Genomic DNA, 25680 nt, shown 5'->3' with positions numbered 1-25680 from the left:
GCCATCTCTGAGCGAGCCTGGGAAGTCAGGCTTGTTCATTCTACTTTCTACATGCAGCTATCCCTCGGCATCTTCGGGGGGTTGGCTCCGGGACCCCTTGCAGGTACCACAGTCCAAGGATGCTCCAGTCTTCCATATAAAATGGTGTAGTACTGTCGGCTCTTTGTATCCACGGACGTGGAACCCTTGGATACGGAGGTCTGACTGTACACTAGAAGCAAGTCACCAAGGCAGCTCTGTTTTCAGGGGACGCAAATTTGACTCTGCCTTTTGGTGAAAGGAGTGTGGCAGAATTTGCAACCATGTATTCAAAGCCACATGTTTTTTCAGCGTTTCAGAACATCAGATAGTGTCCCCTTCTCTGGAGCACACTTGTCCTTCACGGGGGCAGCCGCACGTAGGGAGACAGCCAGGAGAGCTAGTGGTGGAAGGTTATGAACTCTATGCTGATTGGCTAGTTTGGAAACTAGATGAAAGTAATTTTTCCATTGGCTAACGTTGGCTATAAAGTCTAATGCTCAATTTGAGAGGAGCAAAAGGAAACATGAAGCCGAAAATTTATGAAAGGAAGGGAAGAGCACAAGGGCCGTGAACAACAGAAAGAAGCATCACCAAGTTTGTAAGCTGCTCTCCAGTCTGGAGGATGTGGTCCTGAGGTTTGGGTTTGGGGACTTTAAACACCTGGCAGGAGGCAGTTCTGAGTGTGTGCACACGTGTCTTCTTCTGGAGGCCAGAGCCAGGCTGGACCCTGAGCAGCAGAGGGCAGGTGTTGGCCGTAGGGACGCTGCCCGCCATGTGCAGCAGGAAGGGTGCGACGCTGTGCAAACGCCCTTCTCTGAGATGATCAGGATGTGGATGTGCCTTGTTTTGGGCTCAGTCTGTGCTAAAAAGCTACCAATTGTGTACTTAATTAAATGTAATTTTTTTTTTTTTTTTTTTTTTTAGCACAAAGATTCTGTGGTTCCTTACCTTCTTCGACTTCTTAAAGGTCTTCCGAAAGTGTATTGGGTAGAAGAAAGCACAGCTCGGAAAGGCAGAGGTAGTTTTGCTTAAAGTTTCCCTGAATGCGAGGAAGCATCTGTGTGTTTCCCGTCTGTGAGGATTGAATGTTTAATCACACTAACGCGGCAGTTAGGATGCTTCTAGCTGGTTCCACTCCTGTGCCTGCAGCACTAGCGCTTTCTCACGTTGCCCAGAGCCCTGGGCGGGATGAGCGGAGCTGAGCAGGACCACGGGGACCCTCAGGAACCTTTGCTCATGTCCCATTGGCTGCCCTGGGTCCCCTGCTGTCCCTGAGCTGGTCTGTTGCCTCAGATGGAGAGGCTCACCCTGCAGTGAGGTCAGTTCTCCAGATGGCCTGGTGGCTGCACAGAAAGGAGGGCTGAGATGGGAGTTTGGGACTCAACCACTATGTCCACTGTCAGTAGTTTTATGGCTTTGTCGATGTTGCTAAGTTTCCACTGAACTTTGCATCTTTGCAAATGGAATAAATTCATGTGTATTTCTTTTTAACTTGTATTTGATACTGATCTCTCTTTAAGGTCAAAGAGAAAGTTAGATAATCTTTTCTCTCTTCCCCTCCACTGCCCTCCCCTCCCTTCCTCCCTCCCTCCTTGCCTTCTTCCTCCTGTCCCTCCCGAAGTATTTACATAGGTCCCCTACATGCCAGGCATTGTGCTAAACGCTTATAACACTCATGATCTTGTAAACGGATTTCCCAAGACTCCAAAATCAGCTTGGAAGATCTCCAACATTTCAGAGTTCATGACCCATGAGACTGAAGTTTCCTTGTAATCTCTCTCTCTGAGTCCAAGGCCCCCACCTTCAGATCTAGCGGGAGGTTGGTGCCTGCAAAGAACGCCCTTGTCCTTTCTGTTGGTGGCATGGCCTGAATTTGTCAGGTGGGCTCAGTCTGCTGGAGACTGTGCTGTCCTCATGAACATCCGCTTGTGCCTGCCCGTGTTCCTCTTGCCCTTTGAGTTTTCAGCATTTCTGGTGACTTACTGTACCTAAAGCTGACAGACCCCAAATTATTCAGGTGTCCTGGAATTTGAAAGACTACAGATTAAATAGAGCATTGCTGAAAAGTGAAACATCTGTGTCTACCATTGTTATCTAATTTGGGGAGAAGTAGAATACTAGAAAGTGTTGATCCTATTTTATTTCAAAACAAATATCACTTCTGTATGCTTGGACTCATTCGAATGAGTTTTTTAGCATTATTTAAACATTGTTAGAGACTTTCCTGGTGGCGCAGTGGTTAAATATCTGCTTGCTAATGCAGGGGACACAGGTTCAAGCCCTGGTCCGGGAAGGTCCCACATGTTGCGGAGCAGCTGGGCCCGTGCACCACAACTACTGAGCCTGCGCTCTAGAGCCCGCGAGCCAGAACTACTGAAGCCTGCGTGCCTAGAGCCCGTGCTCTGCAACAAGAGAAGCCACCACAGTGAGAAGCCCACACACCACAACAAAGAGTAGCCCCCGCTCACCGCAAGTAGAGAAAGCCCACACGCAGCAATGAAGACCCAACGCAGCCAAAAATAAATAAATAAAAAATAGATAAATTTATTAAAAAAAAACATTGGTAGAGATATATAAATTTCCAATTATTGGGTAATAAATATTTCAGTCTCCTAGTTTCTATTAAGGCAATATCACTTTTGCTTTGATAAACCCCATAGCAGTAGTTCTTAAAGGGCCATCCCTGGGCCAGCAGCATCAGCACCCTGGGAACTTGTCAGAAGGGAGATTCTCAGACCCCACATTGGAGCTACTGAGTTAGGAACTCTGGGCCTGGGAGTCAGGCAGACTGAGTTTCAACAAGCCCTCCTGGTGGTTCCGGCCACGCTCAAGCTTGAGAAGGACCTAGAGCTGCATTTAAGAATCACGTGTGTGGAAGTAGACACGCAGTGGTCGTCTGCTCTGTGTGTGTGTGTCTTTGAGTCAGTGCTCAACGTTCAAAATTGGTTAAATGTTTAATAGTGATTGGACCTCCTCGGCAGCAGGTCTAAACTTCCCAAAGTGCAGAAGTGGTGCTTCACTTGTGGTCTTTTGGGTGTAGTGCTCCCTTGACCTTGAGGCTCTGCTCCTGAGAATCTCCGTACTGGCAGGCTCAGTCAGGGAAGGGCTTAAAAACCTACAAGGAATAGAGCACATCTCTGGGTGCTCTTCTGAGGATTTTCTCCACCTGTCAGAAGAAAAAAGGAAAAAAAAACATCAATTCAGTTAAGTGATAGTAATTGGTGTTTGACAGTTAGCCTCCATGGAACATCTCCCATAGTCTTACCAAGATTGATTTCCCAATTTTATTTAGGTTGGGAATAAAACATGGAATCTGTCATGTTGAGAGGCTCTGTAATCTCAGACTATAAATTGGCTCAGCAAACATTTCAATTTCTTGAACCAAAACATTTTATTACAAGGAAGGCAGGGGTGTTTCTCAGCGAACACCTTGGGCCCATATCTGTTCTCTGGAGGCTCATCCTGACGAGGGCGGCTTCCACTGTAAGCAGGTCCTTGGCAGCCGTGTGAGAGGGAACAGCCAGATGGGGTGGCCGGTCAGTGTGATGATCCGATTCCTGTCTTTCTGCCTCCAGGCACCCTCCCAGTGGCCGAGAGCTTCAGCTTCTGCTTGGTCACTTTGCTGTCTGACGTGGCTTATAGGGACCCTTCCCTCAGGGATGAGGTAAGTGTGTGGTGACTCAGTGTGTGTTTCCGTAAGATCTGAGAGTCCCAAAGTGATGACAGGGCAAAAAAAAAAAGTGATTGGATTGTTTATGTTGATTTATTTCATACTGTTAGTCACACACATGAGAAATGTTAAATCCTGCTTGCAGTGCTTAGTCCCCTGCTGACCTCCCGAGTCTTATCTCGTTCAGCTTTTCCAATTGCCCTGTGAGGTGGCCAGCAAAAGGTCACGCGTCCTCCTGCCTCAATGCTGGGGACTGACGTTCATAGGAGAAGATTTTCTGGAAAGCTGGAGCCGTTCCTTCAAGTGCTCCAGTTTTTTTAGTTTTAGTTTATTTTGTTGGAAATGTTACTTAAATGTATTTCATATTTCTCTCCTTTTATTTATTTATTTATATTTGGCTGCATTGGGTCTTCGTTGCTGCGAGAGGGCTTTCTCTAGTTGTAGCGAGCGGGGGCTACTCTTCATTGTGGTGCACGGGCTTTTCATTATGGTGGCTTCTCTTGTTTCGGAGTATGGGCTCTAGGTGCATGGGCTTCAGTAGTTGCAGCACACGGGCTCAGTAGTTGTGGCTTGTGGACTCTAGAGCGCAGGCTTAGTAGTTGTGGCACACAGGCCTAGTAGCTCCACAGCATGTGAGATCTTCCCGGACCAAGGCTCAAACCTGTGTCTCCTGCCTTGGCAGGAGGATTCTTTGTTTTTTTTTTTTTGTTTTGTTTTGTTTTTTTTTAGAAGGAAGGTTTTCTTTGTTTTATTTTATTTTTTGCGGTATGCGGGCCTCTCACTGTGGTGGCCTCTCCCGTTGCGGAGCACAGGCTCCGGACGCGCAGGCTCAGCGGCCACGGCTCACGGGCCCAGCTGCTCCGCGGCATGTGGGATCTTCCTGGACTGGGCACGAACCCGTGTCCCCTGCATCGGCAGGCGGACTCTCAACCACTGTGCCACCAGGGAAGCCCTGGCAGGCGGATTCTTAACCACTGCGCCACCAGGGAAGCCCCCCTGTATCATTTTTAATTTTTAAAATCTCTTTCCTTACTATCACACAGTAAATTCTGTGTCCCTATTTCTGCCATTATGTTGGTCTCCACCCTTCTTTCTTAGTTTAGGTTCTTTATTTACTTGTGGGTTGGCTAAAGAGGTAACTAGATACGTTAGAATCACATATTATTTAAAAAGCTAACAGGGCTTTTCTATCAGTAACACCTATTGAAATAGGTCACCACAGAAGATGGTGGCATAACTTTAATACGTGAAATGGACGAAACATTGCTTTCCAGGTCCTCACTGTTCCGCATCATTTGACACTAGCAAAACGTGAGCAGTTTGGTGATGAACAAGTCACCTCAGACCAACTTCATTTTTCTGCCTGGATTCCCCAAGACTGGAAGCGGGGGAAGTGAGAGGGACTTGGTCTGGTGCTCTTCATCAGGGCCTGGACCACACCTCTCCTGACATCCTGGGTCAGCAGTGTAGCGGAGGGCAGGGTTTGCAGAGCCACCTGAAGGACCACCCCAGGGGCACCTGGCAGGAGTCTCTGGTCGCCTGCCCCCTGCGGTGGAAGCTGAACAGCTAGGACCAGCCAGGACCGGGGATGAAAATCCTGAAAGCAAGTCAGTCTCGTCTGTAGATGATTCGGATGCCAAGCTGGGAATCGAGGACCCTCGCAGTGAACTGAAGCTTATGCCCTGAGCTTTTGTGGGGCTCAGTGACGGGCAAAAAAATACCAGCCCTGCGGGTGGAGGGCACAGCTTGAGGCAGCATGTGTGAGAGACACTTAAGGATTTCATTTCTCTGTGAGTTCATGGAGCCAGCAGTGTGAAGGGCTGCTGGAAAGCCAGTGTCATGTCCACAGACGTCTGGGGTCCGTGCTGAGTCTGGTGATTACTCAGGGAGATCCCCAGCATCGCTGGAATAGTAGTGTGTTTTGTCTGAACGCTGCAGTTGGAGATGGTTTCTTACTCACTGAGCTATAGTGGAGTCAGGCAGGCCATCAGCAAGCACTTGAATCATAAGGAACGGATGGAAAGAACCAGGGGTGTTGAGCTGTGAAGAGAGATTGGGGGCCTGTCACCTGTTTCCAGAGTTAGGAGGCCTGTGGACCAGCCAGAGAGGGAGGGTTCTGTCCACAGAAGGTCTGTTGCCTGACCCCTCTGCAGAGCTTCCGTGCAGGGGGTTATGGATCAGGAATGAGGTTGGACAAGAGAATGTCTAAAGCTCCCTCTAGTTCTGAATTAATTTTGTGATATTTATCTGATTTTGTTTATAAGTTTGTGTGTTATGTTTCCTTGGCTATTCCAGATTTTAGAGGCGCTTTTGCAGGTTTTGCATGTCCTTTTGGGAATGTGCCAGGCCTTGGAGATTCAAGAGAAAGGTATGTTTTTCTTTTTATTGTTTGTGATTATCCATCCCCTTGCTTTTCCCAGTCTTCAGATTTTCTGTTCTTTGCAACCAGTGTATCTGGTGGACGTGACCTTTGCTGCATGTTAGCTGAGAGCCCACGTGGGGTCATGAGCACAGGTCTGCTGCCTGAATGCTGGGCCACTTCCCCCTCTGGGGCTCGGTTTCTTCACCTGTAACATGTCTGAAGGTCATTTTTCCTCTGGTGTGAGGCTACCAATCTGCTCCCAGAAGGACTAAATGCACTGATTAAGTCCCGTAAGGGAGCCTGCTCAGGTGACGTGGCTGAGGGACTGATTTGGAGGTGCTGTGCGTGGTTAAGACCTCCCACCCACAGGCCGTGTCTGCAGCCGTGGTTGAGGATGGATGGAAAATACTGCCGGTCAGTGCCTGGGCTTGGGCCTGTTGCCATGGCTAGTTCTGGCCCTTGGACTTGCTGGTGGGGGGCCCTGAGATGGGTGGTCCCAGGTCCCCAGGTGGTGCTGCCACGGCTTCCCTCTGCCTTCCAGAATACCTCTGCAAGTATGCGGTCCCGTGCCTCATAGGAATCTCCCGTGCATTTGGGCGTTACAGCAACACGGAAGAGTCCCTCCTGTCCAGGCTCTTCCCCAGAGTCCCTCCTCATTCCCTCCACGTCCCCGAGGAGCTGGAAGGTGTACGGAGGCGGTCCTTCAATGACTTTCGCTCCATCCTCCCCAGCAACCTGCTGGCGGTGTGTCAGGAGGGCACCCTGAAGAGAAAGGCCAGCAGCGTGTCCAGCATCTCGCAGGTGAGGCCATGCGCCCAGAGGGACAGGGGACGGGGGCTTGTTAGGTGCCCACTTGCGTGTAGTTTGAGGGAACTTGGGGAACGTGAAGGGTTCTCATTAGAGTTCTCTTTAATACAAAGGTTGCCTTGTCCTTTTTAAGATTTATAAGTGAGTCATCTCCTGGGAGGTGAAGTGTTTGGGCACCAGCTCTTTTCTGAGTGCAAGACAGTTGGTGCCTGTAGAGAATATGTAATTGACTCATGGAGAAAGACAGGGACACGAAACACTGACAATAGTCTGGCTCAGTCATCAGGTGTAGAATATATGGCTAGACACAAGAATTTAGAATTACAGTAGAGAACCTGTAGCCAGGGTGGGCTTCAGCGAGGAGGTGGGGCTGAACCAGGGCTCTGGCCAGCAGAGGGAGCCTTGTCTGAGACAGATCTGACTGAGGTCTGACTGGCCTTTCTTATCTGTGCGTGTGGTTGTGTGTTTCAGGTCAGCCCTGAACGAGGGGTGCCCCCTCCCAGCTCCCCTGGAGGATCCACCTTTCACTACTTTGAAGGTGGGCTTCGCCTTTCTGCTGACCGAGCCCCCAGGCACTGCTGTTGTGCATCTTGAGTGTCAAGCTTTTAGAAAGCATTTATTTTCTATTTTTGATTAAACTTCTTAAACTTGAATCTAAAAATATTTCAAACATAGAGAAAAGTGCAGACAATAATATACAGGACCCCAAATGCCTGCCATCTGAATCTTAGTACATTAACCTGTGAAAGCACTGCTTTTCAGGTGGAAATACTAGCGGTGGGTCCTTCTCTTGTTTCTTGTTGTTTAAGGTCATTAAGTGCGTGGATAATATTAAAGAACATAGTAATGAGACTGCATGTAATCCCTTATGTTTAATGAGTAATACTTTCTGTAGAGCTTTGCTGTTCACAAAGGACTTTCAGGTAATTTACTGAATTTGATTCGTGTGACAGCTCTGTGCAGTGTCAGACACTTGTTACAATAGCCTTCACCTTCTCCTCGAAGGAAGTAAGATGCAGATTGTGGGGAGGAAGTGGGGAAACAAGACCTCCACGCCTCATGGCACCATCCGTTCCATTATCAGTGACACCCCTGCATAAATCCCAAATCTTACACCTGTGGTTCCTGCAGCTCTGCCTTTTGCCTCCTTTTGTGTCCACCACGCGCTGGGTCAGCCACGCAGGATGTCATCCTCATGTCGTGTGTGTCCGGGTCACAGACTTCTTGCCTTCTCTTATGACTATCATTATTTTTTACAATAAACTGGTATGTCCTTAAGGTGAACGACATGATGGTTTGATATACATAAATGTGGTGAGGTGGTTACTGCAGTCAAGCCATTAACTATACATCTCCTCACATAGTCACCATTGTGTGTGTGCGTGTGTGGTTAGAGCACCTCCTCTCTCAGCGCATTTCTAGCATCCAGCACGGTGTAATTAGCTCTCTGGACTCAGCCCGCATAACTGTCATCTCCCCATTTCCCCACCTCCCGCCCCGGTCACCACACTCTCTGCTCCCATGTCTTTGAGTTTAGATTCCACATATAAGTGAGATTGTGCAGTTTTTTTCTTTCTGTAACTGGCTTACTTCACTCAGCATAATGCCCTCCAGGAATATTATTCAGCCTTAGGAAAGGAGATCCTGCCATTTGTGACAACGTGGATGAACCTGGATGTGATGCTGAGTGAGATAAGCCGGTCACACGGGTGCATATATAATGGAAAACACATGGAGCATGTGTGTTCATGCACACTGTACATATACATGTTTTATGTAGTTTTCACACACATTTCATGCGCGCACACACACACCCTTCCCACCTTCTTCCCACCTGTTCCCTTTAATTTGGCCTCACCCCACCCCCCGTCCGGCCCCCTCTGTGGCTTCACCGTGTTGGCCTCCAGCGTCTCAGCTCCTCTCAGTATTGTTGCCCCCGCTCTGTTGTAAGCTGCCTCCTGCTGTCATGGCTCTTAACCTGTAAAAAGGTGTCATTCTTTTTTTGTTGTTGTTCTTACATGTCTGGGTGGAAAATATTAGGACATGATTCTACCTAAGCTTTGACCTGAAACACCCCAGTGAGAGGCAACCCTCCCCAAGGATTTGCAATCCAGCTTTTACTTCTTTTTTTAATTGAAATATAGTTGATTTATAATGTTGTATTAGTTTCTGATATATAGCACAGTGATTCAGTTATACATATTATATTCTTTTTCAGATTCTTTTCCATTATGGTTTATTACAGGATATTGACTGTAGTTCCCTGTGTTATTCAGTAGGACCTTGTTGTTTACCTATTTTATATAGAGTAATTTGTATCTGCTGCTCCCAGATTCCTAATTTATCCCTCCCCCACCCCCTTTCCCCTTTAGTAACTGTAAGCTTGTTTTCTATGTCTGTGAGTCTGTTTCTGTTTTGTGAATAAGTTCATTTGTGTCATGTTTTTTAGATTCCACATATAAGTGGTATCATAACGATATTTGTCTTTCTCTGTCTGACTTACTTCACTTAGTAACTTAGTATGATGATCTGTAGGTCCATCCATGTTGCTGCAAATGGCATTATTTCATTCTTTTTTATGGCTAAGTAGTATTCCGTTGTATATATACGTACCACATCTTTTTTTTTTTTTTTTTTTTGCGGTACGCGGGCCTCTCACTGTTGTGGCCTCTACTGTTGCGGAGCACAGGCTCCAGACGTGCAGGCTCAGCGGCCATGGCTCACGGGCCCAGCCGCTCCGCGGCATCTTCCTGGACCAGGGCACGAACCTGTGTCCCCTGCATCGGCAGGTGGGCTCTCAACCACTGCGCCACCAGGGAAGCCCCCACGTCTTCTTTATCCATTCATGTGTCAATGGACATTTAGGTTGTTTCCATGTCTTAGCTATTGTGTATAGTGCTGCTATGAACGTTGGGGTGCATGTATCTTTTGTATTAGAATTTTCTCTGGATATATGCCCAGGAGTGGGATTGCTGAATCATATCAGCCTTTACTTCACATGGAATTTGAGTGTAAACAAAAGCAAAATCGATACCGTTGTTGGTTCTTGAGGGAGTATCTGGGTCTCATACTCCCACGACTGACTTTCTGGTTTTGCCCCGTCAGCCTCTTACTTGCCTGATGGGAGTGCCCTGGAGCCCGACTACTACTTCTCCACCATCAGCTCCAGCTTCTCCGTTTCTCCTCTTTTCAATGGCATCACTTACAAGGAGTTCAGTATTCCCCTGGAGATGCTCCGGGAACTCGTAAACCTGGTAAGCATAGCCTTGATGGATAGATGGACCACGGGTATATCAACCAGTGGAATTGCTAGTTGTGTCAACCTATATTTCACAGCACAGCTTGGTAGTCACAGTTTTCAGATTAAAGAGGGAAGGAGGGACACATCCTCGGAGTTGCTGTGCAGCATGTTCTCATTTGTCCCTGCAGCCGCCACGTGGGGCGCGGCCATGCGTCCCCTTGTTAGAGGTGAGGAAGTTGGTGTCAAGTACCTTAAGGGCTAAGGGCAGGGCCCAGGCTCAGGCTGTGGTCCGACCCCAAGCCCACCTGCTCTTGCACTTGACCCAGCTCAGGGGCTGCTCTGTTTGGAGTAATACAGAGCTAATGTTTCCTGTCTGGGGACCTCTGTGTAACCTTTGCAGTCGCATCAGAGATGCCATTGTCTGAGTCCTGGAGTGGCTGGGCCTGTGACCCACCCCTGAAGTTGCCATGCTTGTACCGGGGTGCTGCATGGTGGGTTTGGGTGGGCCAGGACAGACTCCAAAGACAGGGCTTTCTGCTTTGGAACGAATGAGAGAGAAGAAGAAGGTCAGGGTGAGGCGGGGGCCAGGGACATGGCGCTTGCCTGTGAGGAGTGTGAACAGAAATGGCCCAGAGGTGGTGGCTATGGGTGGAGAAGTAAGAAGATGACCCAGTGTCGGCGGGCAGGGTGGAGCCAGGGTGAGCTGCTCAGTAGCCGGCTGGCCTGAGACCCCCCAGCCGGCCACGCTGTCAGTGTCCCGACGGGACAGCAGCTCTTTAGGGTCGTGTCAAGAGATTCCAGTTGAAGGCTGGATGTCTTGGGTCGTTCAGGGGAATTTGTTTTTCAGTTTTTTTTAACTTTCAAGGTTAGGTTTTCTTCTAAACCATTTTTAAATTTCTTCTCCTGGCATGTCATTTATCATTATCCATATGTTTTAAAAATAACCTTAAATCACTGTAATGTGGAGGCAGTTTTCTCCGGCGGTTCTCGGTCGGCAGAACAGTTCTTCCTGTCCTGAGCACTGGTACAGAGTGGGGCCGGGGTGGGGGTGGCCAGTGCTCCTGTGAGGAATTCGCAGTGTGTGCTGCAGCGCCCGGAAGAGCCAGCGCCCTGGCCCGGGGAGGGGGCATCGTTGGCGCCTGGGGACCAGCTGTGACGGGGGTCTACCACGTCCGGGAGGGGCCTCGGGGGGGGGGAATCAGTCTTGCCTGGAGTCTCAGTGCTTTTGCTTCCTGGAAATGGAAACCTCATGTACCCAGATTTGAGGGAGTTGGTTCCTTTTCTGTTTTTATTTCATTCCCATCTATGGTAAGAAAGAAGTTCTAGGTGATGGCAGGATTAGGGACATTTGTGTGTGTATTGGAGCCTTGGGGCTCCAGTGATGTGCTCATTGTTGGCCTCTTATTTCCATCCATTTTTCACTGTGAGCTTGTGATATGGTTTCATACGTCAGCACGATTTGTTCTTCAGTGGAATGAGCTGGCACTCCTGTCTCCCCCTATGTGTGCCAGGTGCTCACGAGGTCTCGTTTCCCTTGCAGGTGAAGAAGATTGTTGAGGAGCCTGTTCTCAAGTCCCTGGATGCAGTCGTAGCCAGCGTGATGGAGGTACGTCCCTTTGAGGGCATCACGCTGAGATCACCTACCGGGCACACCTGTGTGGGGGGAGTGGGGAGGGTTTGCAGTGGGTGGGGTGGGGCCACTGGAGTGAGGGAGAGGCTCGCCCTGAGACTTCTGCGTACGTTCCAGTGACGACAGCACACCTGACGCCCAAGGGCTTGCCCTGTGCCTGGCTCCTTTAGATGTGTCCCCTACCGGTGCCCCATCCTGGCCCCTGAGCAGTGGTCAGGGTCTCTACTTCACAGGTGAAAGCAGAGGTTCGGGGAGGACTAGCTGGTGCCCGCGTCCCATGGTCAGCATGGGAGCTGGATTGCGGCCTGGGCCCCAACTCTGCTCCATTGTGGTCCTTGCCCCCACGGTGCCTGCAGAGCCACTGCCAGGGCTCGGTACACACCCCTCATCAGTCCAGGCACTGCAGGCCCTGGCTTGTGAGTGTGAGGGGTGTGTACTCAGGCATCTTCTGTCCTTAGCATGTTTGGAACCAAGGCCCACAGCTTTATTCATAAAATCATTAAATGTTGCTGCTGGGAGGCCTCAAAGTCCCTGGGAACATTTGGGTCAGCCCCCTTTTGTCAGGGTCCAGAGAGATCACCGATTTCCAGGCTGATGACTGCTGTGGCCATGTGCTGGGCTCAGATTCCTTGTTAAGCCTGGCATTCTTTCTCTCATCCGATTATAAGACATGCAGCGCCTGGCACCACCAGGCTCAGTTATGAAGCAGGAAGGGTACCACCAGGGACCTCCCTATGCTGCAGACCACAGCTCCTGCCCTTCACGCGCTCCACCCCGCTGTCTGCGGGCATTAGGTGTGTGGCTGGTCCGCAGCCCTCCTGCCCGTGGGCCTGAACTCTCACTGTGCTTGCTCTCAGAGGTGTCCTGGTGTCCTTTGTCAGTGTGGGGTCGTGTGACCCTGGGCAAACCAGGAGGCCAGGGCTGGAGCTGGGCTGGCAGGCACAGCAGCCAGACGTGTTGGGCCCGAGTGCCGTCCGTGGTGAAGAGCTGGCTTGGGTCCTGAGGGGAGAGGAATGCCAGGAACATGGGGCTTTGGGGCCCTTTTCCCCGCAGAACAGAGCAGTTTCACATATTTGGTTTCATAATTTGGACTTTAGTGTAAATGTCCATTTGAAGAATTGGTTTTGTGGCTAAAAAAAAGCTCGAACCCGAGTCACTGCAGGATAATCCTCCTCCTCATCCACCTTCACTGGCAGTGACCGTGCTTATTATGTGCCAGATGTGACTCCATCTCCTTGAACCCACGGCACACCCACTCTCAGCTGGGAAGACAGAGGCTGGCAGGGCCTTCATCACACAGCTCTGGGGCCCTGGGGCCGGGCTGCACCGCCCGGGTTCCTCCCTCCTGGCTCTGGGGTGGGACCCCTGCTCACCTTAACCTCAGCCAGTGTCACATCTGCCCTGCAGGGAGTCATGAGGACTGTGCCTGTAGGGCCATTTGCGCAGCGCCCTCTGATGGCACCGGTGCCCATGGGACACGGCCTCCACCAGCCTCGCCCCGCAGGCCCCTTCCCGCTGTGGATTTGCCTCCGCATCTGCCTTCCCCGCGCTTACCTGTGTCAGAACTTTTGTAAATCGTGCCTTTCCATTGCACTAGACTGAGGGTGCAGAAAAATTAACAGCATCTTACTCAACTCACTAGACCTCGGATGAATTTTTTTCCCCAGAAGAAAACTAGCGTCACGTTTTAGATGAGATTGCTAAAGAAAATTTAAAGTGAATTTTAGTTACAAAACGTAGGCCGAATCCGAAGGTGCCCCTGCTGTTGTGTCTATGACTGATGGGGACAGGGTGCAATGTGGTCTTGTGGCCCTGTGGCTCCTGCACCCCCACTCTCCTTGTTCAAAGATGCCTGGAGAGGGTGAGCCCTCAGTGAGAGGAGGTGGTCCATCCTCCAGGGGCCCGGGGCTGCTCCCCGCAGGCATCTCTGGGCAGTGTGAGCGTAGGAGGGAGGAGGGAGTCACTGCAGTGACCGGCGGTGCCAGTCACGCGTCCCATGCCTCTACCCGCAGGCCAACCCCAGCGCCGACCTCTACTACAGCGTGTTCAGCGACCCCCTCTATGTGGCCACATTCAAGATGCTACGGGACACTCTGTACTACATGAAAGGTGAGGGTGGGGTCCTGCCTTTGTGCCAGGGCCGCTTCACAGCATCTGCAAGGAACGTGGACACGTTCCTGGGAGAAGCAGGCGATGAGGGACATGCATGTGTCATCCTGCCCCCGGTGCTGCCAGCAGCGCAGCCTCTTTGGTGGGTGTGTCTCCTCGGCTGATGTCTGACACGGACGTGTGGGGTCGTCCTGATCCCCTGGTCAGGCATACAGTCTAATGTGTCTGCCTTACATGTTTCAAAACATTAAAAAAATGAGAAAACGAGGCAGTCATGATCTTACAACTCAGAATAATTTGTCAGTAGCGGAGCTCACACACGGAGTTAGCAGTTCCTTCCAGGCTCTCTTGTGTGTTTTAAACACAGTTTTCCTAGGCTCTTCCCTTAAGTTGCTGAATGTGCTTCATAAACAAAAGCTTTGATGACCACATGGTGTCCTGTGGGTGTCCCATAATCTCCTTAGCTGTTTTCCTGATCTGATTCCAAGCACTGCTGGGGCCTGAGCCTGGTTGGGGCCACCATGAGGGCTAGGTTCCCGAAAAGCGGCAGGTGCTGGCTGCTCGGCCTGACCCCGGAGCCTGTGGCCTCCCCTAGCCAGTCTGCTGCTGGCTTTCTCGGCCAGTCTGCCCTCTGCCTGTGCCGTCTCTCGGGTCTCCTGCACTGTCCAGGCCCGAGGACGAGAGCTGGGAGAGGCTGCAGACTGGGTGCCTTCATGTGCAGGGGGTCCTCCTCGGGCTGCATCCAGCTTTCCCACATCTGATAACTGACGCCCTTTTTAGAAAGTATCACAGGAGTACTTTTCGTTAATCAGACCAGTTCTGGTGATGGCACTCCCCAGGTTGTGTCTCGTGTTCAGGTTTGAGTGTATTGACAGCTTAAAACAAAGCATGGCTCGCATTTCGCTGGGAGGTGACCATTCTGAGTGTCAGGTAGCATGTGTGCAGGGCTGGCGTGCGTGCCCGTCCTGGCTCGCCCCAGCCGGCCTTCCTGGAAGCATGGTAGCCAGCAGCAGCTCCCTCTCCCTGGGTGTCTGTCGCAAGGGAAAGACCACGGCTGCTCACAGCCTGAATCTGTGCCCGCTCTCCCTCCTGCAGACCTGCCCACCTCCTTTGTGAAGGAGGTCCATGACTTCGTGCTGGAGCAGTTCAACACCAGCCAGGGGGAGCTCCAGAAGATCCTGCATGACATGGACCGGACCCACAGCGAGCTGAGCCCCCTGAAGCTGCGCTGCCAGGCCAGTGCCGCCTGCGTGGACCTCATGGTGTGGGCTGTGAAGGACGAGCAGGGTGGGTTCCCCGTGCCACTGCCTGGCGTGTCCTCCGCTTACGAGGAGAGGAGGGGGCTCAGGGCAGAAGATGGTGCTGGTCCAGGAAGGTGGGGCTTCGGGGGGAGCCATGCTCAGGACACAGGACAGGGTGGGGGCTGGCAGTGGAGGGATAGCCCACCCCGCAGGATGGTGTCGTCATAGCAGCAGGAAAGGAGCAGGGACGCCCACCTCCGACACTTTGTGGTGGAGCCGCTTCTCAGAGTTAGTGAGCCCGGGGTTTAGTCACGTTCTATTTTGACTGATGAAGGAGTTTTTGTGACCATTGGCCTTTGCTAAAGGTCCTTACCCTCCTCTGTTCTGAACTTAGGTGCAGAGAATCTGTGCATCAAGCTGTCTGAGAAGCTGCAGTCCAAGACATCCAGCAAGGTCATCATTGCTCACCTGCCCTTGCTCATCTGCTGTCTGCAGGTCAGTCTCAAGGTGGGGGTGGTTGGGGGCACGGTGCTGACACCCGTCAGCAGGGCCTTCTTTTTTTTTTTTTTTTTTTTTCTTTTGAGGTACACGGGCCTCCCACTGTTGTGGCCTCTCCCGTTGCGGAGCACAGGCTCAGTGGCCATGGCTCACAGGCCCAGCCACTCCACAGCACATGGGATCCTCCCAGACCGAGGCATGAACCCATGTCCCCTGCATCGGCAGGCGGACTCCCAACCACTGCACCACCAGGGAAGCCCCAGCAGGGCCTTCTTGCCGTGGCCAGGCTGTGGGGGGCACCAGCAGCGAGGTCTGAGCTGCTGCCTCTAGGAACTTGAACTAGAGTCTGCTGTGGACAAGTTCAGTGCTGGGAGGCCACTGCTGACGGCCAGCAGGCTTTCTGCGAGTGGGGTCCAGGCACAGCCAAGTCCTGCGTTGTGAAGGCTGCCCTGCATCTGCCGGGTGTTCCCAAGGCCTCAGACGCCAGCCTGCTGTGCCGAGACTCTGACCTTGTCCCAACCCCACTGACTTCACGTCTGCTGTTGTGTAAAAGTAATGCTTGGTGCCCTTTCTCCCCTAAATTTCTTCTAAAAGAGATGGACACACTTTAACAGTGAATCTCACCTTTGGGTGGAGAAAGTCCCAACCACCCCCTTTCTGTCTTTGTGCCCCATGGCCGGGTGGCCCTTGGAAGTCTGATTGACTTGGTGTCTGAAGGGGTGGGCACCTCCCCTGCGGCCCCTGATGGCCCGCTGTGCGTTGCAGGGTCTGGGCCGCCTGTGCGAGAGGTTCCCGGTGGTGGTGCACTCAGTGACGCCATCCCTGCGGGACTTCCTGGTGGTCCCGTCCCCCGTGCTGGTGAAGCTGTACAAGTGCCACAGTCAGTACCACACAGGTAACTGGCCGAGAGGCCGCCATCCCTGGGCTGCTCCTCTGCCTTTTCCTCCCAAGGCTTCCCCTGCACAACCCCCTGGGGTGCCAGGCCTCCCTCACGCTGCCACTGCCCCAGGCCCCGCTCCAGGCCTGCTCTTTTTGGCACCTGCCCTCTCTGGGGCATTCTGCAGTGTGCGTCCCATGTCCCAGTGCTGGGCCTGGAGCTCTGTCCCCTCCGCTGCCACAGGCCCAGAGCACGGCTGGTGACCAATGTTAATTAAGTACCCTGCTGCGCACTCGGGTGCTGCAGTGGTATCACCATGCTGCCCCCAGTCCCACCAAGGTAGTCCCACCCTTCAGGTGGAGAGACTGTGAGGGCCCTGCTCTCACGCTTGCCCACCCTTCCCACCTTCCTGCTCGTGAGCTGGATGTCCTCAGGCCATGCCCTTGCCTTTCTGCTGGAGCTGAGCTCCTAGGGGCCAGGACTTCTGAATCATTTCTTAAGACGTTGCTGTTTTATGTATTCATTGCTTTGTAACTTAAGTGTGCTTCCTTGATTTAAACATTTGTTTCATTCTTTCTGTTCTCTGACACTTTGGATTCTGAAATGCTTGGTGAAGTCTTTGTAAAGTGATTGCTTTTATAGCTAAAGATGATTACATTTGATTTTGGTTTTGAATTTCAAACACGGGTATGGAAAGTGACAGGCGTAACCAGATAGATATTTGAACTTTTACTTCCAGTTGCCGGCAATGATATAAAAATCAGCGTAACCAGTGAGCATTCCGAGTCAACCCTGAATGTGGCGTCGGGGAAGAAGAGCCAGCCGTCCATGTACGAGCAGCTGCGGGACATTGCCATCGACAACGTCTGCAGGTGGGCGGCCTCAGGGGGTGAGGGGGACAGGGGCGGGATGTCAGGGAGAGCCAGAGACATTATTGTTCAGGGAAGCTTCTAAACCTGCACTGGATCCGAGAAGGGAGATTGCTACATGTTAAAGAAAAAAAAAAATTTCCTGCCTTTCTTTTCTTGATCATAAACGTAATAAAAAACAGAGAAAACCTGTGATTTGTAGAAAAGTAGACAGAAAAGAATTATCCCTTAGCCCGTCATCCAGAGTGATGACATGTGGTCCTATTTCATCTTGTTTTCCGTGTGATTTTTGGTATGAATGAGAGGTTTTACATGCCCGAATGTCCCTTCAGCACCAGCTCCATCTGTGTGAACTCTTGCTGTCCACACTTGGGGACCAGATACATTCTGATTTGCAGGAGACGTACCTCTCCTTGTCTGAGTCCTGGCGCCTCGCTCTCGGGGCCATCGGGCTGGAGCCCAGCTACTCTGTCAGACTGTCTTCTCTGACTTTGTGGCCTGGGAGCCAAATGTGTGGGGAGCGAGAGATGCTTGTAAGATTTCATGCTCCTCAGGGCTGTTAGATTTCCCCTTCTCTAGAGCATAAGCATTTCTCCATACTATTAAAACCTCGATATGTAATTTTAACATTCCCTCAGCCGCCGTGGGACCATCTATCTTTCGAATCAGCTATTGTGACTTCTGTTGAGAAACGGAATTTTAAATTGGAATTGGCATGAGTATGACACCCTAAAGGAGATCGTTCTGGGCAAGATAATGAAGTTACTATTTTCAACTGAGATACTTGTCAAAGGGTGAAATCTACAGCTGTTCTTTGAATTCATTCTGTGTAATGATGTTCATTCAGATTTCTGGGAAAAGAGTATTCAGAGCGGGTCTTTAAACCTTGCAGACCCGAGACAGGAAAAACTCAACCAAAATCAAACACAAAATGCTCATCTGGTTATTCTGATGCCTCATTCTGCTTGGCCTCCTCCTTGCTCAGGTGCCTGAAGGCTGGCTTGACTGTGGATGCAGTGATCGTGGAGGCCTTCCTGGCCAGCCTCTCCAACCGGCTCTATATCTCCCAGGAGAGCGACAAGTACGTCCTGTCCTGTCCAGGGGGGTGGGGGCGGGGGCAGCTGGTCCTGTGCAGGCTCATGGGGCCGCTGGCATTTGCACGTCTATGCCGCTTTCTGGCACGGAATGGCGTCGGGCATTGAGTCTGTCCCGCGATGTCTGCTGAAGCCCACCTTCGAATGTCCACCCTGGACACTGGGGGAAAAGACCTGTCTTCCCGCCTGGTGCTGGTGATTGCAGATCCCAGGCTGTCACTTTCAGATGGACGCTTCCTCTGAGAGACTGATGACCCTGGGGTCCAGGTCCTGGCTTCCGGCTTCATTTCCCTGCTGCGTGCTGGAGCACCATTCCCAGGGCGTGTCTGTCCTTCCTTCCCATAGGGATGCTCACCTGATTCCAGACCACACCATCCGAGCCTTGGGCCACATCGCAGTGGCCCTGAGGGACACCCCAAAAGTCATGGAGCCAATCCTGCAGATCCTACAGCAGAAGTTCTGCCAGCCCCCCTCCCCGCTTGACGTGCTTATCATCGACCAGCTTGGCTGCCTGGTCATCACCGGAAACGTAAGCACGGCCAGGAACCCACTCTCCCTGGGCAAGCTTCGCGAAACTCCTTGATTCCCAGAAATGTGAAAATACACATTAAGCTTACCCTGCGGAAGAGTTAAATGCTCCCAACTTTCTTAACACCGAATGGTGAGATTTTTTTCCAAGTAAAGGAGAATAGTGTAATGGTTCCAAGAGTGCCGGAGAAAGAGGTTTAAACTATTTTCTTGCCGATGTTAATAGAATAGAATGGAAATGGAACCTATTCCACTCTTGGTGTCTAAGTTGAGGTTTGCATAAACCTTTAGGAAGGGCTGGCCTTGATGCTATTTCAGGCCCCACTGTCCCTGGTCCCCAGTGTGTCCCCTCTGGGTGTCCATGGAGGGCGCTCCCAGAGGAGATGTGGTCACATGTCCCTCACTCTTTTCCAGCAATACATTTACCAGGAGGTGTGGAATCTCTTCCAGCAGATCAGCGTGAAGGCCAGCTCTGTTGTGTACTCAGCCACCAAAGATTACAAGGACCACGGCTACAGGTAAGTCTTCCCAACCTCATTGTTGCTCTTGATCCTTTGAAAATGTGAGATGTGGGGACTTGTCTTTTAAATAAACATCTTTTCTTACAAAAGCACTACATGTTAGAAATACATGTACCCAGGCGGGAATGACCCGCACAGGGCCGCCCCTGAGCTAGCATCTCTGAGCTCCTCACCCAGTGGGCACAGCGCCCCCGGGTGACCGTGTTCTCACAGAGCAGCACCAGCCTTCCTGCCTGTCGTCATCTTAGATGTCAGCATGGTGTCCATCAGGTGGCAGCGCCGCAATCTGTCTGGCCAGCCCTAGGCCGCACATTAGGTAGTTTTCCAGTGTTTCTGCTGGTCGGTGCTGCATACCTGTGTGGTCTCGGATGCTCGCCTCAGGGTGGATTCAGAGGGCAAGGGAGGAGACGTTGACAGCCTTGGGTGTATGATGTTTGCGTGAGTCCTCGCCCTCCCCAGGGATGCCCCAAGGACGAGACGCGTCCTCCTGTGTTTGGAGGATCTCATGGACTTGGTCAGATGACGTCAGGAGGGCGGTGGGCAGGGCAGAGGTTCTCCTCTCCCCTCCTGACCACTCCACCCAGGGGAGGGGGTGGGAGTGCGGCTGTGTGAATGAACTCAGGACATGCTCATCTTCTCTGTGCCTTAACTTCCTCACCAGCTGTGTGGGTGTATGAGGCTGTGTGTATGCATGTGACAGCTCTCAGCACAATGGCTGCTTCTCTGCCTTCTCACTGCCGCTCCCATGGGAGCGCCAGCCACTGGAACGCAGGAGTGGCCTTAGGGCCGCCAGCTCACCTCCCTCTCCTGTCTGTCCGTTCTGGTCTCCGCAGTGACACTGACACACAGACCAAAACCTCTTCCCCTTGCATCTTGCTCCCAGAGCAGCTCCTGCGCCTCCTCACCCCTCCCCTCCCTGTCTTTCCTTCTGACCTCTGATCCCGCCTCTGCCTCGCTGCTCGGCCCGTGCCATGTACGGAACTTACCAGTTCCTCATCTCTGCCACATTTCCTTCCTAAAGCACTTTCTGACAGTGCCACCCACAGTAACTGGTCTCCCGCTGGAGGAGGCATCCACTGCCATCCGTTTTCCCCCTAGAGATTTGTCTGGGAAGGGGTGCCTTTTGTCCTGGCTGCCGTTGCTCTGTGATTTTGGGGGCAGACAATGTGCTACATGCTTCACAGGGACTGTTTGATTCCCCCACGCCCTGCAAGGAGGAAATTATTATCCTTGTTTACTCAGGAAGAAACTGGGCCTTAAAGACCTGAGCTACTTGGTATAGCCCGGCTGCAGCAGCATCCAGCTGACCTGGCACTCAGAGCCTGGCCGCCCCGCTGGTGTGCAGTGTCAGCTTCCTATTCAGGGTTTACATGGGGTGACGGGGTCGGGGCAGGTCATCAGGACCACTGAGCACTTCCTGAGTGTCTGGTGTGAGCTGACCCTAACCTCAGCCCCAGGTGGAGGAGGAAGTGTCGTCAGGGTTTCCTGGGTGGTGGTGATGAAGGGAGACTGTAACTGGAGGGGAAGTGGGTCCCCTGGAAGTGCCGGGGAGCGACATGCCCGTTCTCAGCTGCGTGGCCGCCCAGGCACTTGGAGGAAGTGTCCCGAGACTGTCAACACGCCCCAACACGCAGGCTCCTGGAAGCTGAACAGCCCCTGGGCCCCCAACTTGTCTTGAGGGAGGTTGGGGTCTCTTCCGCAGCAGCTGACTTTCCTTCAGGGCTGGTATCCTCTGGTGGCATGTCCCTCGCCTTGGGGGTCTTCGTTCACAGTACTGGGGGCCGGCACTGTGGCCGTGTCACTTCTCTCCCACAGGCACTGCTCACTGGCTGTGATCAATGCCCTGGCCAACATCGCGGCCAACATCCAGGACGAGCACCTGGTGGACGAGCTGCTCATGAACCTGCTGGAGCTGTTTGTGCAGCTGGGGCTGGAGGGCAAGCGGGCCAGTGAGAGGGCCAGCGAGAAGGGGCCCGCCCTGAAGGTAGGGCTCAGCCCTGGGCACCGCCTTGAAACCCGTGCTTTCTCCCTTTACCTGGTGACATCAGGAACGGGGGACTGGTTCCTTCCCAGGGTGCTGGCGGGAGTGAACAGACAGACAAGGGGCTGCCCCTGCAGGCTTAGCGGGACAGGCATGGGAACAAAACAGGGGCATCGGGTGGTCTCAAGGCCTCTCTGAGGTGGAAGCGAGTGAACAGCAGCCTCGAGTGAAAGTCTCACCTAGGAGCGAGGGGCTGGTGCAAACAGGGCCTGAGACCCTTTGCCCTGCTCAGCCCTGCCTTGCTCCCCGCCACAGCAGGCTAGGCCACTGTTCCTCTTGTCTCCTGAGTGGGGCCCAGCTCCCTGTGCCCAGGAGATGGGGGCTCGAGGGTGTTGGGGAGACACCTGGAGCCCAAGGAGGCCGAGGCTGTACCCTATTGAGGGCTCTAGGGCCCAGCTCCCCCACCCCCACCCCCACCACTCTCACTGCATCTCCCGGGCTCAACACTCAGGTGTCCTGCTTCGTTCCTCGGCTGGGGTAGGGGCTCCATGGGTGCCGAGCTGAGCTTGCCCATGCACCCACCCCCCACCTACAGTGACAGGCCAGGTGTCTGTGGGGCAGCAGTGGGGAGTGGGGTGGGGTGGAGACTGGCCAACACACTGACCACCAGGAGCTGAGGACAGAAATCAAGAGCTGGGGGGACACCAGCTTAGGACTCTGTCCCCACCCCTGCATGGCCATGGGGCCTTGGCAAGGTGTCCTGACCCTGTTCATCCCTGAAGATGGAGCAGCCCTGCTGCAGTGGGCAGTCGATGCCCTCATGGTCAACTGAGCAGCTGGGCTTCCCGAGTCAGGCTGCTCCTCATGTGTCTGGCCAGGTGGCTGACTTTTTACTTAGTTTTGTTTTTTTTTTTGTTTTGTTTTTGTTTTTTTGCGGTACGCGGGCCTCTCACTGTTGTGGCCTCTCCTGTTGTGGAGCACAGGCTCCGGACGCGCAGGCTCAGCGGCCATGGCTCACGGGCCCAGCCGCTCTGCGGCATGTGGGATCTTCCTGGACCGGGGCACGAACCCGTGTCCCCTGCATCGGCAGGGAGACTCTCAACCACTGCGCCACCAGGGAAGCCCTACTTAGTTATTTTTAAGTAACCCCCAAATTTTCCCAGACTTGGAAAGAATGTGTATTCATTATAGAAAAGATACAGAAACCTATAAATAGTAGAGTAAAAATTTCTCTCCTCAGATCCAATCGTCATTAACCTTTTGACAGACTTTCTCCTAGGTGTTTTATGCAAATCTATTTATTTTACATAGTTGGCACTGTGTGAGAGCATACTTTCTTACATTTAACATTTGATCTGGGCACTTTTTAAGGTAACAGTGCTTTTCAGAGCGCAGTCTCTGTAACAGCTTGTGATATTTGTGCAGAGTTGTCACGGTTTATGTAATCCTTCTCCTGTTTGACATTCAAATTGTTTCCCTCTTTTGCTGTTAAGATGATGCATTTTTATACATGTTTCTCTGTATATCTTTTTCATTGTTTCGTGTAGATTAAGGAATTTCAGTTTTCATGACACTGTGTCAGGTCTTTTTTTTTTTTTTCTTTTCAATGAAAGAAGTGCGGGCTCATCAGTGACTCAGTTCTGTTCTCCTCCAGGCCTCCAGCAGCGCGGGGAACCTGGGCGTCCTCATCCCTGTGATCGCTGTGGTGAGTACCCGCCCATTGGTGTCTCGGACTCAGGTGCGGTGCTCGTGCTGAGTGCTGCCCAGAGACCTGCAGCGAGTTCCCTGAAAGGTGCTGTTCTGAGGCTGCAGGGATCCTGCAGCTGTGGCTGTGTCTCCGATCTTCCGCGACTGCCCCGTGGGCATGTGCCTGCTGTGGCCTTGCTGCCTCGCCCCCTTTCTCCATGCTTGGCCGAACCCCTGGCCAGCTGACCAGGACCCTACTGCCTGTTCCTCGGGTGTCGGGGTCTGACTTAGGTTTTCCCTGAGCCCCCACCTGGCTCAGGTGCCTCTGACTATGGCCTGCAGGTGCTGTTTCCAACCCCTCCCCCCACCCCCAACCCCCCATAGTGAGCCTGGGGCCTCTGGTTGGTGCCTGGGCCTTGGGGCTGCAGCCCTTGGTGCCCTGTCGGAGATGGCTCAGGCCTGTCTCTGCCGCAGCACTGCCGCAGTCAAGGGCCGGTGTCCGTCTTGTCCTGTCTCAGCCTGCGGCCACTTCTTCCCAAATAGCCCTTACGGATGTCACTTTTCCTGGCCCAGGCGTTCCCAGCTGCCAGACCTGAGCCAGGCCCGCATCCGGCTTTGTTTCATTGGTGATTCTCGAGCTCCCACCTAGCCTGCCTTCTGCTTAAGCCCCTGCTTCCGCCTCCAGTTCTCCCTCTTCGTTCGAGCCTCGAGCATTTACGTGGGTGTCCCCGCACGTGGAGAGGTTGACCTCCGGCTGCGTGGTGACCCAGGGGCGTCGAGGCCCGGTGGGCATTTGGGGAGCCCTCTCCTATCTCTGCAGAGTAGTTTCGGTCTCTGCTTCTGTGGGCATTTGTCATTTGAGTCTGGGGACCGTTGGGGGTCCAGTGTCAGCCGACCAAGGCGGATGGGAACCGGCAGCTATAACTGGCTTATCGTCCCTGGCTCTGATAGTGAGACTGATAGTCGCGGACTATGTCTGGGGTGGGGGGGTGGGGTTCCGTCTCGGGCCACCCCCACCCTCTGCCTGTCCCCTCCTCCCTCCCCCGAAGGTGGCTGACTCAGCCGGGCTCCAGGACAGCATCTCTCCCCAAGCGTGCTGCAGGGTTGGAGCTTGGGCTTGCCTCATGCCTCCCACTTTCCCCGGGAGCCCTCCCACCTCTCCCTGCAGTCAGGGCCCCCACAGCCCCTCGAGGGCCTGTGGGTTGCTGGGACCCTGCCGGTTTACACCAGCACCCACAGGTCGGTTTCTAAAGACGTCATGGTTGACGTCAACTCGCGTATAGTGCATTGAGAAGCGCCACGAGGACACTTTGTTGGCCTGGAGGGAAGGGCGAGGGGCATGAAGTCCTTGGCCCGTGGAGGGCTCCATGGAGAGCAGGTTTGGTAGGCAGGGAGCACGCCCGGGGGGCCTCTCAAGTTAACGAGTTCTGGGATATTTGAGCCCCACAGTTCTCTGACCCGTATGTATGCCTGTGAGCTTGTAAGTGTGGTTGGCGGTTGTTGTTTGGAGTTTAATAAATGCATGGAAGAAGTCTATAGGGGACACTTCGCACTTTGGGGGAGCGATGACTTGTAGGTTTGGTTGGGGGCACACCAGTTTTAGGGTCACTGGGTCCGGAGTTGGACTCCTGGCCCCGCATGTGGGGTCCTGGGAGAGTGTCCCCAGTCTCTCTGCACCTGCTCTGCCAGCAGAGTGTCTCAAAAAGATGGGGTGACTTTCTGTGGGGCTGGTGCGTCAGGGCAGGTAGATATGTTAGCAGTGATAGGCTAGCACATGCTCACCTGAAACACCCGTGTCTCCTCCAATACGGTGACCTTTACATGAACGGAATAAGTATCGTCGTGTCAACAAGTTAATGGTTATATTGTGGAGGAGGAAACAAATATTTGATTCTGTTGCTCAACACAGAGCCCAGATGCCATGGTTCTTGCCTCTGCTCTCTGGTTCTAGCCCTCACCCTAACCCTGGACCTTCTGGGAGAAACTAACTTCCATAGTTTTTTTGTTTGTTTGCTTGAACGTTTTATACTTAAAAAAATTTTTTTTTAATTTTTTATTTTAAAGAAAAAGATACTCTGTTTTGGATTTTTCGATGACACAGTGTCTTCAGTGACTTAGTTGAGTGGACGTGCCAGTGGGCCTGGGCAGGAAGCATGGGTTTCTGCCCTAATGCAGCTGTACCCTTATCAGTGATCTTGGGAGCCTGGGGTGGGGGCGCCAGCTCACGTGGCCTCCGAGGCTCCTTCCTGCCTGCGTTTGGTGGTCTTTGTCCTGTGACTCTGTGATGCTCTTCAGAAATGTCACTGATTCCATTGCTTGAACCTATAGCTGGAGACATAGTGGCCCCGCTGTCACAAAGCGTGGAAAATGTCCATGCACTCCACTCGGCCGGGCACCCGGGCCACTTGCAGCTTGTGTGGCCGTGGACAGGTTATTCTCTTGGTGCCTGTAAAAGGATGTTTGGGGACTAACACTTTCAGTCATAGACCTGTGTGAAAGCTGCTCCCTCTTCCTCGTAGAGATGGTGTCTGTCCTCAAGGGTTTG

At 52.6% G+C, this 25680-nt stretch overlaps 1 protein-coding gene across 9 annotated transcripts in view; it reads left to right on the top strand.

The window, feature by feature from the left end:
• Positions 1–25680, top strand: part of PI4KA (phosphatidylinositol 4-kinase alpha) — a 95040-nt gene that overhangs the window by 24509 nt on the left and 44851 nt on the right. For 5 of the 9 annotated variants that reach the window (XR_002641658.2, XM_022551360.3, XM_030764309.2 and 2 more), the window contains exons 3-19: positions 946–1039; positions 3597–3685; positions 5987–6059; positions 6595–6854; positions 7332–7398; positions 9966–10114; positions 11642–11707; positions 13744–13840; positions 14936–15127; positions 15476–15576; positions 16345–16474; positions 17196–17328; positions 18311–18406; positions 18765–18948; positions 19362–19465; positions 21284–21452; positions 23104–23154. Coding sequence is in view for 8 of the 9 variants with exons in the window: in XM_022551360.3 (XP_022407068.2) it covers positions 946–1039; positions 3597–3685; positions 5987–6059; positions 6595–6854; positions 7332–7398; positions 9966–10114; positions 11642–11707; positions 13744–13840; positions 14936–15127; positions 15476–15576; positions 16345–16474; positions 17196–17328; positions 18311–18406; positions 18765–18948; positions 19362–19465; positions 21284–21452; positions 23104–23154 (2055 nt within the window). In the remaining variant the exon portion in view is untranslated. Of the gene's footprint in view, positions 1–945; positions 1040–2284; positions 2447–3596; positions 3686–5986; positions 6060–6594; positions 6855–7331; positions 7399–9965; positions 10115–11641; positions 11708–13743; positions 13841–14935; positions 15128–15475; positions 15577–16344; positions 16475–17195; positions 17329–18310; positions 18407–18764; positions 18949–19361; positions 19466–21283; positions 21453–23103; positions 23155–25680 lie in introns of those variants that run through there. The other 4 variants (XM_089894804.1, XM_022551362.2, XM_022551363.2 and 1 more) reach the window with 4 other exon arrangements.

The sequence above is a fragment of the Delphinapterus leucas genome, chromosome 14 (assembly GCF_059928025.1).
Source record: "Delphinapterus leucas isolate spDelLeu-1000000601 "Yukka" chromosome 14, BTC_Dleu_Yukka2, whole genome shotgun sequence".
NCBI classification, from domain to species: domain Eukaryota; kingdom Metazoa; phylum Chordata; class Mammalia; order Artiodactyla; family Monodontidae; genus Delphinapterus; species Delphinapterus leucas.
This window is presented reverse-complemented; position numbering and strand designations above follow the sequence as displayed.